The sequence below is a fragment of the Onychostruthus taczanowskii genome, unplaced genomic scaffold, assembly GCF_017590055.1.
Source record: "Onychostruthus taczanowskii isolate IOZ18803 unplaced genomic scaffold, ASM1759005v1 scaffold67, whole genome shotgun sequence".
Classification (NCBI taxonomy): Eukaryota; Metazoa; Chordata; class Aves; order Passeriformes; family Passeridae; genus Onychostruthus; species Onychostruthus taczanowskii.
The window spans coordinates 6,824,952-6,843,563 of record NW_024504455.1 but is presented as its reverse complement, the minus strand read 5'-3'; the positions used below and the strand labels follow the sequence as shown (position 1 = coordinate 6,843,563).

At 36.7% G+C, this 18,612-nt stretch overlaps 1 protein-coding gene across 2 annotated transcripts in view; it reads right to left on the bottom strand.

Moving 5' to 3' along the window:
- Positions 1-18,612, bottom strand: part of GBE1 (1,4-alpha-glucan branching enzyme 1) — a 139,412-nt gene that overhangs the window by 36,443 nt on the left and 84,357 nt on the right. For both annotated transcript variants that reach the window (XM_041420850.1, XM_041420851.1), the window contains exons 9-12: positions 17,795-17,922; positions 13,136-13,234; positions 10,469-10,579; positions 7,557-7,728 (exon numbers count right to left, since the gene is read on the bottom strand). In XM_041420850.1, coding sequence (XP_041276784.1) covers positions 7,557-7,728; positions 10,469-10,579; positions 13,136-13,234; positions 17,795-17,922 — 510 coding nt within the window. The remainder of the gene's footprint in view (positions 1-7,556; positions 7,729-10,468; positions 10,580-13,135; positions 13,235-17,794; positions 17,923-18,612) is intronic.

Genomic DNA, 18,612 nt, shown 5'->3' with positions numbered 1-18,612 from the left:
TGAGTGACCTCCTGCAGTAAGCATTTCATTAGTGACACTAATAAACTCAGAAATCAACTTTACTAGTCTGTTTTGTGACATGGCAGAGGCCAAGTTCTGTGTGAAAACTGTATCTTATTACATGAACTTATTGTAGAAGGCACAACAGAGAGAAAACTTCCCCCCCAACCCCCCACCCCCCAAAAAAGTTTACTCTCTCTCAAAATGCAAATCATAATGGAGACCTGAATGCTGGACTTCACTTTTAGCCATACATCAACTTAAGATTTACTTAAAAATCGGAAAAAAATTTTTAATTTCCTTTCAGTTTTGCATTGTGTCTTTCAACCAGGGACACAGAGCACTAGAAGCAGAAAATAATCTCAAAAAGGCATTTTACATACCTTACAATGTGAAGGCTCTTCTGAAGCACTAATGATTAACAAATTGTTCATAGACTGAATCAAGCTTTATGAAATTTTTTAAGTCACTGTAATATGTAACAGTTTAAAGCACTTCAAGTGTACATAAACAGAAGGCATTCAAAGCATTTTGTTTGAATCAAAGTTAACCACAGCAAAGGAAGTGCAAGATCGCTATGTTTAATTGCTTAAACAATGAATCATATGCAAAGTAATGTTTAAACAAATGGAGATAGAAAAATTTGCATATGCACATATAAAAATGTTTCTACATATTATAGAGTTTTAAAAACTTAGCATAGTTTGATACTACCTGGAAAAATATTCTGTCTTTTACGCAAATATTAATTTTGGACAACGTTTGATGTTTAATCAAAACAGATTCTTATGTACAAAACTGTATGTTTACATGCAGAACTTTTCAGAAATTTAAGATGTTATCAAGACAGAGCTTTTACAGTGGTGCTTACATTCTGAATCAAGAAAGCAATAAAATCTAAAAGTAATGTAAATCTGTTGATTTTAAACTTACTTGAACTTAAGGTGAAGAGAATGAAAAGAAATATACTTTAGTCTTTGGATCTATCTTTAATAATTTTTTCCATAAAAGACAGATAAGTAAAACTAATCAATGTCATGTGTATATAGTTTGATTATAATTTATTGTAAAGAAATTCTGAATCTTAAAGCTGTGGAGAGAAAAATAAAAAAAAAACTATGACAGGAGAGAATAACAGCCATGTCCTGTAGAGTCAGAAATCCAGGTGTGAAAAAAGCTTATCATAATGATAGCAGTTTGTCATAATTTCTGTAATAAATAACATTTTTGAAGAACAGAAAAAGTAAATTCCTCTAAAATCCTGTGCCTTTTGAAAGGTACAGTACATAATACAGTTATAATATATAGTGTAGAGTTATATAAAATTATAATATATGGAGGCCTATTTCTTTGTTCCTCAAAACAACAATAAAGGAAAAATGGAGGCTGTCACACAAACAGAAATAGAACTCTTATAACTTAGAGATTTATTTTACAACTTGGTTTATTATTCTTTAGCAAGCCCTCACATCACATCAAGTATTATATTTGCAGACAAGGCTGCATGCACTCACACATGGATAGCAGAGATGTCACAAGTCTGAACTGTGAGCTTTACAAACCATACAATATGCAAGGCAACAGATGGAGCCCTAGGAATGAAGTTTGAGACACTAGCAGAAGTTTCAACAACTGTATCCCATGGTTACATGATGTTACTAAGCACAATTATAAATAAAATAAAATTTTAAAAATAGCAGTCCCATCCTTAAAAAAAAAAAAAAACACAAAAAAAAACCCCCCCAAAAAAACCAAAAACCACCCAACACCTTTTAATTGATGCAGAATGTCAGAATGCCTTGATATACCATAAATCTTTTCCACTGGTAATGCAGTCATAGCCAATACTCAGCAGAGGTGGGTACAAACTAAGGAAATATCATCACTACTCTGAGACAAAAACAAGGTGCCACTCATGCCAGCTACCTCAATTAATACTATTCCTTCGACAATCCTGGAAAATCCAACCTGGATTTCACTCCACATGAATACAGCTGCAGCAACTGTTGCTTCTCAAGCAGTTCTGAGGATGCTGTTGACTGTGAAAGTTTCTGTTTCAAGGTTTCTGCCTTGAGAGGTCATAGTGTGGACATGGATGCACCACCACATATAGATTGCTGCCTCTAACAATTTTATTTATGTATTTAAATAACATTCACACATGTATAGTGCTTTATTCCCTAAACTTTCAAGGAGGATGTACAGTCAACCTCCAAAACAGATTCCTAATACTCGGACATATTTAATTTGTGACAAGAGGTGGGATAAGACTGGTCTGTGTGTGATTTAGTTTTGAATTATGAGACAATCTCTCTCTTTAACTGTTTTTTCTCCAGTCACTCTAATGTGTTTTGAGCAAGTGTAGAAATGAAGCTTGCTTCAATCAACTCTAAACAAATAAATATTAACAGTTTGCACCTCTAGACCTGGCAGAAGAGACTATCAAAGTGAACTATGAAGCCTAATACATAAATTTGAATTCTTCCCACTGCCACTGCCCAACCCAAGTTGTGAGTGGGGTTGCATATGGGGTATTATGCTACAAAGTTGGAGGTGGTCTATCACTAAATCTCTGAGAAACTGTAGGTGAGATTTCAAATTACACCCTTGCTTTCTACTTTAAAGTGAACATAATTGTTTTCTGTCAGGCTGCCACAGAATTAAAGCACCTGCTGGAACTGGCAGCACATTTGTCACCAATCCTAGGCAAGCACATTAAGAAGGATGACTTCAAACTACCTCTCCAAAAGCTGCAGCCTGTACCAAGTGAGCACTTCAAGGGTGCTTTTCCAGAGGAGGTGACTGAAGTGAGCGAGTTTGAAGAGCATATGCTCTCCCAAGGCCACTCTTTAGATGATAATCAAAAAATACACCCTGTAACCAGTGCACAGATGTAAGATGCATAAGAAGGTGAACAGAGAAGTGTCAAAATGCAACATGCCAAAGAGAACCAAACTCCCTTAGGTTTAAGCTAAATATCATTCTTGATACAATTTCTTTTTCATCTACAATAGATAGCAATAAAAATAGTAGTTCAGATTCTGTTTAAAGTAACATTCCTTTTTATATAGTCAGTTATGCTGCACCATTTTTATTTCAGGTTTCTAATGACTATTATTAAAGAAAATGGTACATACCTTTCTCACACTGATATTTGTCCTACTGATACAGTTTTTGTACCATTCCTTGTCTTGTTTGTCAATATTTTTTCAAGAGCCTGCTGTTATGAAATTCCTCATTTTAAAAGTAAATTTCTGAAAAAATATTTAAGTTTCTCTCACTAAAATACTCTGAGGAAAATGCATAGCATTTTACTTTTAAGGGCAAAGAAGGAGCAAGGTCTTATCATGAGAAACTCTTTTGGTGTATGCAAAAAAACCCCTAAGACTAGAGAATGTGAATAAAACTGCTGTGTAAATGAACTAACAAGTGGAAAAAAGGAAACTTAACAGACAAATTAGATAGTAGTGAAACAAGTGAATGTCAACCCAAACAGTAACACTATCAGTCAATGCTCATGATTGCAAAAGATGTTCTAGTTACTTCAAATTACTTCCTAACTATATATATATAGTCTCAAAAGTTGTTTTTCAGGGAGTGAAACTTGGTCTCTGGAGTCTTAATTAAGAATTGTTTTACTATGGGAGAATCATGAAAAATCATGCTAGAGGTTCATGTAGCAACTAATCTCCATTTAAATCAATGGATTTGAGCTTAAGCCAATTTCAAATTTAAAAAAAAAAAAAGAACCAAGGAAATGATTGTTAGCAAGATGAAAAGCAAGACCCTATAGGGGCATAAAACAGTTAGTATTTGTGCTATGAAGGATCTCAAGGACCCAAAATGCTATTTAAGGCCCTTTGGGTATGTATATTCTGGGCAAGAAAACAACTACCCTCATTTGTCTAAATCTAGAGACACAGATGTATCTTGCAAGATAAGGAGAGACCATGGAAACAAGTCCACTGAAGAACTGGCACAGCTTTTTTACAGGTCTTGCAGGCTTTCCCTAAGTGCAAGGCACATGCAGTGAACAAGAAAAGTACAAAAGGAACATTTAAAGAACAACAATTACTGTTGTCTACAGCTTGTCTTCAGCGGCAGAATGAAAAATGAAGCAAAAAGAAAATGCAAGGATGTAGAGACAACAGTTTTGCAGTGGTAAGTTCAAATAATATTTTGAAGAAATTTGTGTGAGTCTTTATTTACACTGAAGTTAAACATTACAGGGTAACAACAGTGGTTGCTTTATTTTCAGGCTGAGATCAGAAGATTCCTGTAATACTCTACAAGTCTTATAACAACTTCTATTAGTCCTTGTTTAGTGCTTGAGGAATTATGCTCAATCTCAAGCCTTTTTGTTATTTTGTAGGGGACTAAAACTGACAATTAAGAATTTTAGTCAGATTCAAGTTTTTTATTTTGGATCTGTTTTCAAATCCTGATATTAGGGAGAGCAGAGATCTACGGCCCTAAATATTTTTGCATATCCTTTCTGGTTTTTAAGTTAATTAGATGTGTATGGTATTTCAGTATCACTGTAACTACAAACAAAAACACTTGAGTAGGGAGAGGGATTTTTTTCTTACCATTTACACGTAAAAAGACTACTTTCACTATTTAATATACAAACATTGTAACTGCTTGAGCCTATGAGTGTCATTAAAGTTCAGACATTCAAATGTGCATTGTCTATGCCAAGGCCTTAATAGAAAATTAGTAAAGAAAGAAACCTCTTAGAGAAGCACACGTGCTCCCAGCTAAAGCATTGTGCAGAAGAACTTGGAATTTTTGTGACTTCCTAAAATTCTGTGTCACCTCCTGACTCGTAACTGGCCTGTCTCAGTATTAAAATCTGTCTAAAACAGGAGCTGAGCTGCGCAAACTACAGCTACATTGGGATCCTTGCTCTCTACCTGCTCTGAAAGAAGAAAAATTAGACACAGCAAAAGTTTCTAAACAATTGCTACTTTTTTGCTATTACTATGAAACAAACTGGCCTTCCAGAGAGTGCATTCACTGCTGCAGGACATTTATCATTGTTATTCTCATTTTCAGCCAAGCATATGGAGTTTCTCCTTTCCGAGGTTAAGTCTTCCAAACCAGATGCACACACGGAGCCTGAGAGATCACCTGGAAAGCTGCTCATAAAATCAAAACACAGACTGGAGGAAAGAATGCTCCCAAAGGTTTTTGTCACAAGGGAACCAATTGACTGGAATGACAGAACTTTCCTATTCACATTTAAGTTTGCATACAACACTCATTGCCAATAGAGGGATATAAGCAAGTGGAAATAAAAATAAGTCTCCAGTGAAAATTAAATATCCAGAAACATGAAAAATAAGAATTACAACTTTCAGGATTTTTGCAGTGGTTTCTTAGAGATACATGTAAGAAGGACAGAGAATCATTCAGTGTGAAAAGTGAGAAAGATGAGAGAAAGAGCCACAATCAGTGTTTGATGCACAAACTTCTGTCAACAGGAATCAGCTTGCATGTATAGAGCCCAAACGATGCTCCAACACATGTGTAATTAAATATTATTCCAGATCTTCAAAGAGAAATTCCAGGATATATTTGAGAATACAGATTTGCACTCCTGACACACCACTTTTTAGATGAGGTTTCTTTTTCCTTAAGGTGAGCAAAGCATTCAGAAAGCAGGGTGCTTCTTTGCCGGGTTTTCAGAGACAGGAAGTAAAGGATTCTTAATGGAAGTATCTAGGGAAGCACAGAGGCACCTGGAATGCCTTCTCCAGGTGCTGTGGAAAGAAGATTTCCACTCCTTCCCTCACCCTACAGGAGGCTTGTCCTTCTTACCTTTGGCATTCACACAAACCTGCAAGTTAAAGAACTCATTTGTCACCATATTAGCTTAATTAGATAGCATGTTGCAGCATGCATTTTAAGTCCACAGGACTGCCAGCATTCTGAATTTATATGTTTTCTCCTCCAACAGTTATTACAATCTTTCCACCTTTTATATATAGCAAACTATAATGTAGTTACTGAACCATTTGCAGTACTCAGAGATACGCAATATTAATTGCTCAATCAGCCAGGATTGACACACTGGATTTAACATGCCACATTGCATTACTGATTATATTTCTAATCTTACTAAGTCAATCTGGGCCAAAGACACCTGCAGTTTAGCTGGAGTATTCAGTAAACACCTGTTTCCTTAACTATTACAGTATCACTAGTGCGAATGGAAACATACACCTTGAACATTTTGATGCCTGATTGCACACTTCATAAATATTTATTTCATTAACTCTTTTTCGTTTTTTCTTTCTCAAGAGTGAAGCAAACAACCTGCATTTTCTTGGAAATAATAGTTTTACTAGTATTGCATATGGTGAATTAGTTTGTTTTGTACCGAAATTGCTTCAATTATTTTTAAGAAAATCAGCACAGTATTTTCTGAGTTTTCTCCTAATACAAAGAAAGAGAATATGTACTAGCATAGGTAAACTTAAATCCAGTGTCACCATTGTCTTATGTTCTCTGGGTTTTTAATTAGAAAATATGATGTTCAATACACCATTATGGAAGAAGGGCAATATACATCCAACAGTCCCCTTAAAATTTATATAACAAAATATTTAACACAAAAGTAGAAAACAGTACTAAGCCAAAATTTCTATAATTTTCAAGTGTTACATTATCAGAAAATAAGATGGTGATTTTGTAACAGGCTTTCAGTACTTTTGTTCCCCAAGACACTATCACAAATGTTACACAGAACTTGTCATACCACATTACAAAATTTTTACTGAAAAGTAAGAACTATTTTGCAAAGAAGTTAAACAATGTGGGAAATGTGGGAAAGAGACAGCATAAATAGCTTTCAAATTTTCCATAAAGATAAGAATATTCAACTTTTAAGATGACTTCATTAAACTGTAACTTGCTGATTAAATTGGACTAACAATTGAACTTCCTTGTAGCGACTGTGCTTAGGAAGTAACTCAACAGTTTTATTTTACAGTTGATGGACCAGAAGAAAGTACCACTAACTCTCACAATTTCTGTGCTTTGATAGCAGAATGTACCTCCTGTGTCTGTGATTTGTTCTTGCCTACCTCATTAAGCACTAAGAAGCAATGAAATAGGTCAACTGATTCCAGACTACTTCCTGACAATTAATAACTGAAATAAGCACAGAGCTAATCTTTAGTAAATTCACTGTAACCCTACAAAATTTAAGAGAGTAAAAGAATAGAGACAAAATACAACTCAGCTGCATGAGCCACAGCTCACCACCTGACAAATTTGCAAAACTACAACTAAAATACTAGTCTGAGCTGTAAAAGTTATTTCTCATACACTTAGAAACCATCTTGACTTTATTTTCTTGTCCTACCATACTTCTTACAGACAGAAAAACAATGCATATTACCTTTTGTAATAAATCTATAAAAGCATTTGTGCTCCAAATTTCAGCACTGCGATAAATACTGTGTATATGATGATGTCAGATCATTTTATTTCCCCGCCACGCATTCTGTAGATGAGAAAATGAGAGACTTTTTCCTGAGATTACTTACCCATGAAGTTCAGATAGCTCTCTCCTCCGAGTGCATGAGTAATGAGACGAATCATTTTATGAAGCTGTATCCCACGATCAATAACTGGCGTCAGAGGCATGAGCACACTCATGTTTGTGTACATCTCTGCATCCATCAGGCGAAAGGCCAGGGTTTTATCACCAACCAGGGCCTAGAACAGTTCAGAAAGACACTGAAGAAAATCCTTGGGTATAATAGAAGTGTTTCTAGGTTTTGATATTTTTTTTTAAACAGGGGGTCTGTATCATGGGAGGAAGACTTGCAAGATCATTGCAAGATCCAGTCCCTGCTCCTGAAGGAAACTGCCAATCATTATCGGGTCATGGTGACCCTGCATTCTGATCACTGCATCTGTGCACTGTGTGATGTGCCATACAGATCTGGTCTGTTGCCAAAAACTGAGGCAGAGATGTCCATGAGCTGAGCCTGGACTGGACATCAGCCCCAATTGTCTGTTTTCCCCTTGCAACTCTCCCCATTGTTACTGGGGCTCCTGAGCTGATGGGAATGAGTGTACATGGTAACAGACCAGAACCTGTCTAACCCCTGCTCCTACATTTCACCTAATGGGATCATACTGCGTAATTACTTCCAAGAACTTTTTCACCTACAGATATCAAATGTGAAATATCAGCATCAGCTCAGTAAGTCACAACTGACCCATCATTTGAGAATTTTTATAGGAAACAGAGAAAATAAGAAAGGAACAGCTAAAGTAAAAGTTCCAGGAATGTAAAAATAAATGGGTATAAACAAAACTCTGATTCAGATATGCAGAGTAAGTATAAAACATTCACTTATATGCAATCAAGAATGTGATTGATTTTCTGTGATTTCACACAAAAGAAAAAACTGAATTACTAACTTGCTAGTGCTCACTTCTACTAGAGAAAGGCCACAAAATGCTATTCCATATATTAGCAGGCAGGTAGTGGAAAACATTTTGGGGCATTTATATTTAAATAGCTGACTTTTGTCCAATTAGCCCAATTCTTGTTTTATACTCTTGAAGGAAAACTTGCTAAATTCCAGAGATACAGATGAATTGTAAGCAGGTCTAGCTTAAAAGCACCATCATCCTTTCATTTTCCAGCTGACAATATAACAGCATATATAGATTACTCCCTTAAGTTAAAAATACTCTATTTAAAGGAAAAAAAAATTCCTATGCAACAATGAGAAGACTGAAGACTGCAATGAACAACTATTTTCTGGACTCAGAATGTGGCATTTGTTAGTGCCATTTAATATCCCCTAATCTTTCCATTGGAAGAGCAGGTAAGTGTTTCACTATTCATGTTTTCTGTGGCAGGTGTGATTTTATAAATGGATATATTTCCCCCTTCAATGATCTCTTTGCTGCCCCAAAGAACATCCTTTAAAATACAGGACCAAGCCTGTCTCCAACACTGAAGATACGCACAAACCAGGAAAGACTGCAGTGGCATTGCTGATTGTGCTCTTTGCTCTATTCCACTCATAATAATTCCAGGACTGCATCTGCTTTTTTGACAGCTATTAGATTTGGAGTTGCTCTTTTCACACTCTTCTTATAACCACAAGGCCTTGTATTCTGACTGGCAACAGTCAGCTCATAGCCCATTACAACATATAAGAAACCAGGACTGTACCCTCCTCACATGCATCACTTCAGGCATCTTCAGGCTGAATTTTATCCACACTTTTTGTTTCTCTAGCCTACTTTTCACATATCAGCCTGATGCATGTCTGCAATCATCGTATTCTTTTAATTAAAAATAAGGAGATTTTTTTTCCCCTAAGCACAACATTCTAAACAGAAAATACGAACTGATATGGAAAACAACTCAATTGCTAAAAATCACCATGAAATAAAAGAACAGCAACAGTAATGTTATATGTTGTGCTTCAGGGTAAAGAATCAATTTTGATGAAAGCAGCTTATCATAGAATAATATATATTTCCAAGTAATTTCTGAAGTTCTTTATCAGGATCATGCATTAAATGAACACTGTAACAGACTCTGAGATTAGAATGTAAGTTGGCACACAAAATGAATAGTAAACTCAGAATGCTCTTTTTAAAATAATACAACTTGTTTGGACATTTCTGTTGAGATTTATTGTAGAAAGTAAAGGACATGGAATATCAACCTTTATTATACAAAGGAAAGATAGGTTACTTAAATAAAATATATTTTTTAAAATAAAAGGTTTAAAGATGTTAATTGTACAATTCCCAAATTATGTGTTTTCTGACTCTTCAGAAACAAGGGTTAAAGAGATTGTGGGAGATGAATGTTATCCGAACTCATCATTACTTTTTCTTTTTTCCACGCACATAGAACTATTATAATTGCTGTGCTTTGAACCAAACTGTTACAGCATATTTCATTTAGGTCTCAAAAGAAGATGTTTTCAATCCAGAGAGGAAAGACTTTCACAAGAGGAAAAGTCACAAGCAAATTTCTTAAATTGGCATATTGTTTATGCTTATCAGAAGTAGAGTTCCAATTTACTTAATGGGAACAGGATTTTCAACTACATGGATTATATACCATCCTGTCTTCTATGGCAGGCAAAACAAGAAGCTTTGACTCATTTCTTAAATAGGAAAACAAAACTGAAAGCCAATATTACCCACACACTCCAGGGAGGATTGTTTTACTAAAATTAAGGATCATAAAATAAAAACACAGCAAAACTGAAAAAAAACCAAACCCCCCAGAAAACCTAAACAAAACAAACAAAAAAAGTACAAAAAAAAAAAGAGCACTAGTCCAAATCTACCAGTTTCTGAAATTCTTGCCATCCTCCTCAACTCCTTTCTCATTTAAAAAAACAAAACAAACAAACAAACAGCTAAAAAAGGAGTTTTACTTGGTTATGAACAAACAAACATCTGAAAATACCTGGTCATGACTCTCTGCATAAGCAATGTACTTTTCTTCACACCGTCTGTTTGTCAATGTATGCACAATATTGCCCATATTCCAGTCTTCATCTTTCAGCTCCTTAATTATCTACAGAAATAAAGAAAGATCACTGAAAAATCGCCTTAACTAAAAACATGTATTATTATCTTGGCACAGAAATTTCCCATGGATTGTGAACTGTATTCTCACGTTCCCAAGTTTTGAAGTGATGAGCTTTCTCTGATAATCCAAAGAGCTGTTTTTTTTCTTTTCAATTTTCCCACATAAACATAATACCTAGAATACTTTGCTTCTCCTCTACCTCCCCAGGAAACTCAGACAACAGGTTTTGCCATTTATTATGTGAATCCTCTGATACAGTGGACAGTGTGATTGACAGGACCTGCAAGAGAGCACTGCACCAAAACCAAGGAAGAAATATGTGGGCACAGACGTACCTGGTTCACAATATCAGGAAATGCAATCCTGGCATATGGGAGCTTCCAAATAAAGCTTGGGCAGTGTGGTGCTACCTCCTGATTTTTAACAACTTAAATTGAAACCCATTAATAGGAATTTTCTGCCTCATATCACATTATTTCCTTCCTCTGCTAAATCTAGCTCAATCTCAGTGTTAGTTTGTTCTTTTTATTCTACACCACTTTGTAGACCTCCATTGATCACTACAACTTAAAAGTATATACATAAATATATAGACATAAAAATAGAAGTGATAAAAAGGCAATAGCACCAAGATGGCCAATATTACACTGTAAAAGTTAACATTATAATTGTTACTGCCCATATACTCCTAAACAGTCCTTTTTTCACCCCTTCATTGATTTTTTTTGTAAACTCCATAAATTCTGGCTCTGAACACGTCGCAGTCCCTATGTAGCATCATATTACATCTATCTTGAATCTAAACTAGTACAACCTCTGCTGTGACAAACAGTTTCTCTTGCTTTCTTTTACAGATTACTCAGAATTAGTTCATGGAATCTCTTGGAGATTCTTCAGTTTCCAAACTGACTTTGGCAAGTTGCCTAGAAAACTTCCTATTAACAGGTATGTACTTAAAAGCTGGAGAGAGAGTAAGCAGTCTAGGAGAGTTTGATAACAGCTGATAAACTCTTTATCTCAACTTCTCCTTTCCAACCACCTCACCTTTATTTTTCCCTTCATGAAATGTGGTAACAAACTCTGGCATCACCTCTTTCTCTAACTCCACATTTCTACTCTGGTCACTTATTTGCAGCTGCTTTGGCAAGAAGATTCCTGCCTACATCACACTAAGTTTTTGCACAATGCCAATCAGAACTGATTTGCACTCAATATCCCATCAGTGTCCCATGCTGTCCCATGTCAAGTGCATGTTTAAGCTGGAAAAACTGACATTTTCTCCAGTTAAAGAATCTGCTGCAGCACAGTTATGTTTCCTATACAAGTACTGCGAATTAAATGAAGCAGACCATATCAGAGATTGCTAAACTAGATTGCAAAATTTTGCACTTGTAAAGTTCTATGGTATGGTAACATGAACCTGGCCACTTGTATTTTGCTTACCTAGGAAATTGCTCATCTTGCCTGCCCTAAAGTGTATTAAGGAACAAAACAAAAACAAACTAACAAAACTCAGAAAAAGGCATAAAATATCACAATTAGGTATTTGTTGTTAAAAAGACTGAGCTCTTACTGCATTCCAGGACCTAAATGTCTAAATCACACATTTCAAATTTTAATGATGGTGTCTCTGCTGGAAAAGCTGTCAATTTTATCTTCTGAAAAGAGGCTTGAAATTTGTTTTTCAATTGGCCCTCTACCTCCTAGTTACAAAACTGAAAGATGCTGAAGGTTTTTACTATTATTCTTAGCTACACACTATACTTATTGAAGCATTAATGGTCATATAAAACATGAATTGTTTTCATATCATCATGACACCCCACAGGTTTTGGGTGAAATATTCTATCTTACTGAAAAACGTTGCCTAAAACATCACTAGAAGCCTTTTCAGATCATCTAGTGTTTTAAGCCTTTTCTTGTGATTCTCTACATCAAGGAAAAGGTAATATAAATCCTTACTATAGTCAGAATTTATTAATATTTACAGATTTATATTATTCAGTTTTGTAACCCTCCTGTACCAATTGCAGGTGTTTGTGTAGCTCATTTAGGTTTACTTTGCTTAACTTTCAGGTCTATTTATATTCAATGCCAATTTCTATGCCCAGTGTCAGGAGGGTTTATTGCATGTTTTTGGAGTAATTTTTTATTTTTTTTTAATATATATATATTTATATGCATATGGTTAACTTTTTATCTACCTGTTCACATTCAATATAGATTACACATTCTACAGCTGTGGCAAGGCACAGGTCATTTCAAAGAAATTGAGCTTATGTGTTGTATTAAGAAAACAACTATCAGCTGGAATGCGAATCCCAGCTCCTGAACTTCTCACCCGAAACCTACATAACATCTGACAGCTCTCATTTCAGCCTCTAATACCTGTGCTCAAGCCTGTCAGAATTTATTTCAAGAGCACATTACCATAAGACAAAGCAAAATTTGTCAGTAGGATTCAGAAGTGTTTATGTGTATGCACTGACAGAGAAACATCCCACTTTGAAGAGCAGAATGGATTTTTTAAGAAGTTCTCACCTGTATCCACTTATCTGGAATGGCCATGGCAAGTCGATAATCAAAACCCCCTCCTCCCTCTGCCACAGGCCGACAGAGAGCTGGCATTCCAGAAACATCCTGGAACAGACAAAACATCCCACAACATCATTTCCACAGCACTGCAAATATCACTGCATTATTTCCCACCATATAGAAATACTAATACACAAACACTCTATAAACAGCTTCACAGATTGACCTGGTTTAAGGGAGAAAGAATAAACTTAAATCAGCTATTACTACACTCAGATGTGCTGTTTGAATGCAAAAGTTATGGAGAAAACCATGATGACTTTTCTCATCAAATACTCTACCTCAGAGTACTTTAATAGAGTAGATATTTTAATGGGAAGACACCTCAGTAGATGTAGAGTTTGAACTAATTAGCTCTCTTGAGCTCCAAGTAATCAATAGAAAGTACAAAGTAGTCAACAAAAGACAAATTAAACCTCCATTTAATTTATTGATATTTTGCATAAGGAATGGCATAAAAAAAAGGTTAAATATAAAGCACACTAAGGAAGAAAAATACATTCTCTATTCTTTTCCCAAAACCAAATCTATTGATCTGGCTAGTCCTGGAAAGTGACAGGCTCTCATTGTATAATTTTCCAGTTTCATATTGATTGATGCTGACTATTCTTAAATATATAATTCCACATTTTCAAAATATTTATTTCACCATGTTGTTAGGCAATTTTATCATGCAGCATTCTTTTCTAAAGTTATCTGGACAGAAAACGCAAGTCTCCAACAATAGCAAAATATCCACCAGTACTCAATTTTATTAACTTCTGTTGGAGAATGGCTTCTCCCTAACAGCAGTTATGGATTAACAAACACCTCTTGCATCTACACAAGAGAATTTATGGAACTGACTAGAACCAGGGCTTAATAAAGAATTTCATTCTGATTTGCTGGATTCAATCCAGTTTTTAATCCAATTGCTGCACTGGAATAGTGAAAAAAGATATTTATGCTTCAAGTCATCCACATATACACTTACAGGCATACACAGACACTGACATAAGGGAGGAGATCAAACAGATCACCAGCAAGCTCATGGATGGCATCCCAGGGGTGGAAGGCAGGGCTGCCATCCAGAGGGACTGGCTGGAGGAATCAATCAGCAGAAATGTCACACAGAATGTCAGAATGTCACCAAGCTAATCCCGACCATGGGATGGGCCACCTCCTGCATCCATAGGGGCTCGGCCAGCCAGGCTGGGGAGCAGCTCTGCTGGGGAGAAAGGGCCTGGGGCTGTGGGCCAGCAGCAAGCTGAGCTTAAGCCAGCAGCCTGGCCTGGCAGCAGGGATGGCCAGCACATCCCAGGCTGGGTGAGCAGCACAGCCAGGAGATCAAAGGAGGGAATTATCCCCCCCTCAGTCAGCAGCCCTTGGATCACACAGAAAACTGTGTCCACATTCCACATACTGTAAAAAACAAATAGTGAAGCAGAAATTCTTTACAAACTTTTAGATGTGATAAGAATTTAGAAAACTCTCCTACATCACTCAGCAAGGACAGACACAGATTCTTGGTCTCTAGGTTATACAGGACATGATGATATGAAACAAAAGCCTTTTTCTGTAATGCCATGATGCCAGTCTGGAGGACATCCAAGTATGAGTTTTAAGCAAGTCCCATCGACTTAAATCAAAATAATTAAAGCCAGATTTTTGGGAAGTAAAATTCCAAATTTAACAGCATTTAGATCTATGTCTACAAATTTTAACTGGGCACAAAAAAAAAAAGGTCATAAATAGTTTCTTTAGTAGATCAAATGTACTTCTACCAGGAAACTTCCTAGTCTGGTACAGTCCTCAGACTACAATGCATCACTGATCTTCCACAGAGGGGGCAATGAAGTGACAACACGTGATCCAAGGGGGATCAAAAAGGACTTCAGGGCCTTGAGACGGTTGGTAAGGGAAGCTGAGGCAGAAGCCCTTTTCTCCTCTATAACTCTAGTTGAAGGCAGTAACATTGAAAGAAAAAGCTTAACTGAGTCTATTTATATACTGCTTCATAGCTGGTGTCACTGCCAAAATGTTGGGAGTTTTGGCAGTGGAATGGCCAGGTATGCTGGCTTCAGACAGGAATCACATTTCTCAGTGATGTCTCTATTGAACCCAGTTAAGTGGGGCCATGGGAGCCTCACGAGGTTTAGCAAGACACAAGTCCCAGGGGCTGCACCTGGGTTGGAGAAACCCCTGTTATCAATCCAGGCTGGGTGTAAACAGATCCAGAGCAGCCACTGAGAAAGACTTGGGGGTGCTGGTGGGTGAAAGGCTGGACATGACTTGTCAGTGAGCTCTTGCAGCCCAGAAATCCAAATCTGGGCTGTGCCCAAAGTGGGCAGCAGGAGAGAGAGGCAATTCTGCTGCTTGTTGCTGAGACCCCACCTGCAGGGCTGAACCAGCTCTGGGGTTCCAGCACAGGAAGGACAGGGATGTGTTGGACCCAGTTCAGAGGAGGGCCATGGTAATCAGGGATAGAGCACCTCTGCTATGAGGAAAGGCTGAGAGAATTTGGATTGTTCAGCCTGAGAAAAAAAGCCTTTATGGTGACATAACTGTGGTCTTCCGCTACCTGAAAGGAGCCCACAAGAATTATGGGGAAGACTTTTTGCTAGGGTATGTATTGATGGGACAAGGGGGAATGGCTTCAAATAGGAAGAGAGTAGGTTTAGATTAAATACTAGGAAGAAAGTCTATACTGTGAGGGTGGTGAGGCACTGGCACAGATGGCCCACAGAAGCTGTGGATGTCCCATCCCCATTCAAGGCCAGGTTTGATGGGGCTCTGAGCAGCCTGGGCTAGTGGAAGGTGTCCCTGTTCATGGCAGGGAGCTGGAACTTGATGATCTTTAAGTTCCCTTCCAACCCAGGCCATTCTATGATGCTATGATTAAACAGAGAATTTCAAAGCATTTGTTCAGACCAGGTTTGAAAAGAGCTGCATATAAAAATAGAAACCACAGCATTGTTTTTTTGCCTGTGTCTATAATACTTCAGGCATGACATAACTTTACTTAACATTTTTTCTTCCCATTATAAAGAGCTTTAATTGACACTTTATTTAGAAGACCAAAATGAAAAACAAGCGTATACTCAGCAACACCTAAAAAAATAGCAATTACTAAGGCAGTGAATATACAGAATATTAAAAAGCTGTAAAATCATCAATTAATTACATTAATTAGGGAATATATTATAATTAGTTATGGCCACAGAAAAACATTTTTCTCACATGGCACTGATTCTATAGGCAAGCAGACATTCTTCACTGCCTTTTGTAATTTTCAATTATGTCAATAGTTTCTCCTCCTGAAATTCTCCTTTAACCATGAAGCACATTGATCAATTCTATGATTCATGTAGCGACTTCCCGAAGCAGAAAATTATGTATTGAAAAAGAAACAGCTCTCAACTTAAGCATGAGAAACTGAAGATATATCTTATTTGAAGCACATTGATCAATTCTATGATTCATGTAGCGACTTCCCGAAGCAGAAAATTATGTATTGAAAAAGAAACAGCTCTCAACTTAAGCATGAGAAACTGAAGATATATCTTATTAAAAAAAAAAAAAAAAAAAAAAAAGAATTCTTAGGCTAGGTAATACAAGACAACTAAACTCAAATTCTTTGGTAGTAATGCTTGTAATCTAGGACTACCCAGAAACTTAATTTCTTGATTTAATTTCAAATAAGCCTACAGCTCAATGAAACCACCTCCAGTTTGCTACTGACTGCTCCCCAGATGCTGGTTTGGTAGCTTGTCATTGAGCTCTTAGCAGTGGTTGTCTATGATAGAAGACTTTACCATAATAAGAAATGAAGTAAAGCCTTACTCTTCCTAAAGATAGAGAACTCTTAAGCAACAAAAACCCTTTTATTAGGAATCCATATAGTCCCTCATGGTATCAGACAGATCCCACTTTTTCTTTTAAACAAAATGAATTATTTAAACACCATAACAGAAAAAAATCCTCCAGGTTTAAATTACTTTTCTTCTGGATAAAACCAAGATATCAGTGAAAATTAGAATTTTGAATACTCTGCTGTTTCATAGTCTTAGAAGCTCCATGTGCCAGAAACATTTTTCAGTCAAAAAAATTGATCTCAATCAACTCAAGTAATATAGTCTATTTACTCCGTTAGAAACCTGGAGAAACTTAATAATAAATTTAAATTACCATATATATTTTACATCTATAAGTTTATTGCATTTAATCTGAAGGGTAATTGTCAGATATACCAATATAATTCAAAATATGCAAAACATCATTAGGGCTGTTAATCTTTAGTACCACAGAGCACAACTGACAAATGGCTATCATGAACAAGCAATAAACTAATAAAAACAATTTGCATTACAAGTTTAAGGTGATGAAGGAAAAAAAAGAAAAAGACACTGCCACACTAATTAATAATCTAAGAATGCTGAGAAAATTCCCAGAGTGCATATTCAGGTTGTTTTTTCCCACCAGGCAAAGTCTGTCCACTAATTAATATTTTTCAGCTCATGTCACTGCTTGAGTACCCAAAGCGTGACTTGATAATTAACAGGAAATTATTATCCTAAAGCAAACTAATCAATATTAATGTCACTGAGGATGGCAAAATGATCTTACCTCTGCTATGGTTATGCATTCTGGGTGCAAGGTATTAATCATGTGATTGGCCAGCATCAGGTAACACAAAGCATCTTCATCCACATGTAGGCCAAAATACTCATTGTAGTCTCCACTGAACCCTGTGCCTAATAAGACAAGAAGTTTTAAAAGTCAGAGTCAGGTTTTATCTAGAAAACACAGGTATTTCACTCAATATTTCATTTTATAGGCACAGAACATATTAATGATTTTCCATTTAACCTCATAGCAACAAAGCAAGACAATTAGTAAATCTGGATTTTTTGATCATTCACAGAATATCCTGAGCTGGAAGAGATCCATTAAGATCAGAGTCCGATGCCTTGCCTTGCACAGGCCCATCCCCCAGAATCACACCCTGCATCATCCAGGTGTTTTAGGAATCTTCTGAACCGGTTTGTGCCAGCTGTGTTGTGCTCCCATCCAGCCATCCACTGTGGCACTCCAGGACTCATCCCACCAGTTTGGCTTGTGCCAATCATGTCAAAACCCTGGGACTGGGCTAAAGCTTTGAGCTCCTCTTTTTTGTTCCACATGTGTGTGTTGGTACTGAAACACTTCCAATGCGGTTTGTTACAGCTGACACATTGTGGAGCAGATTGAGGGATCTTCCTTATGCTTCCACCCTCAAGTTTGGGTTGTGCCATCTAGCAAGCCTGGTTTTGGCCCTTTCCCCTTCCCATCTAATTTCAAGATCTACCAATAAGCCCCTCTAGCTCCTGTGCTAAACCCCTTTCCCCCCTGAGAAACAATAAACTTTAGAGCATTATTTCCACAGCAACAGAGCTGCACCAGGA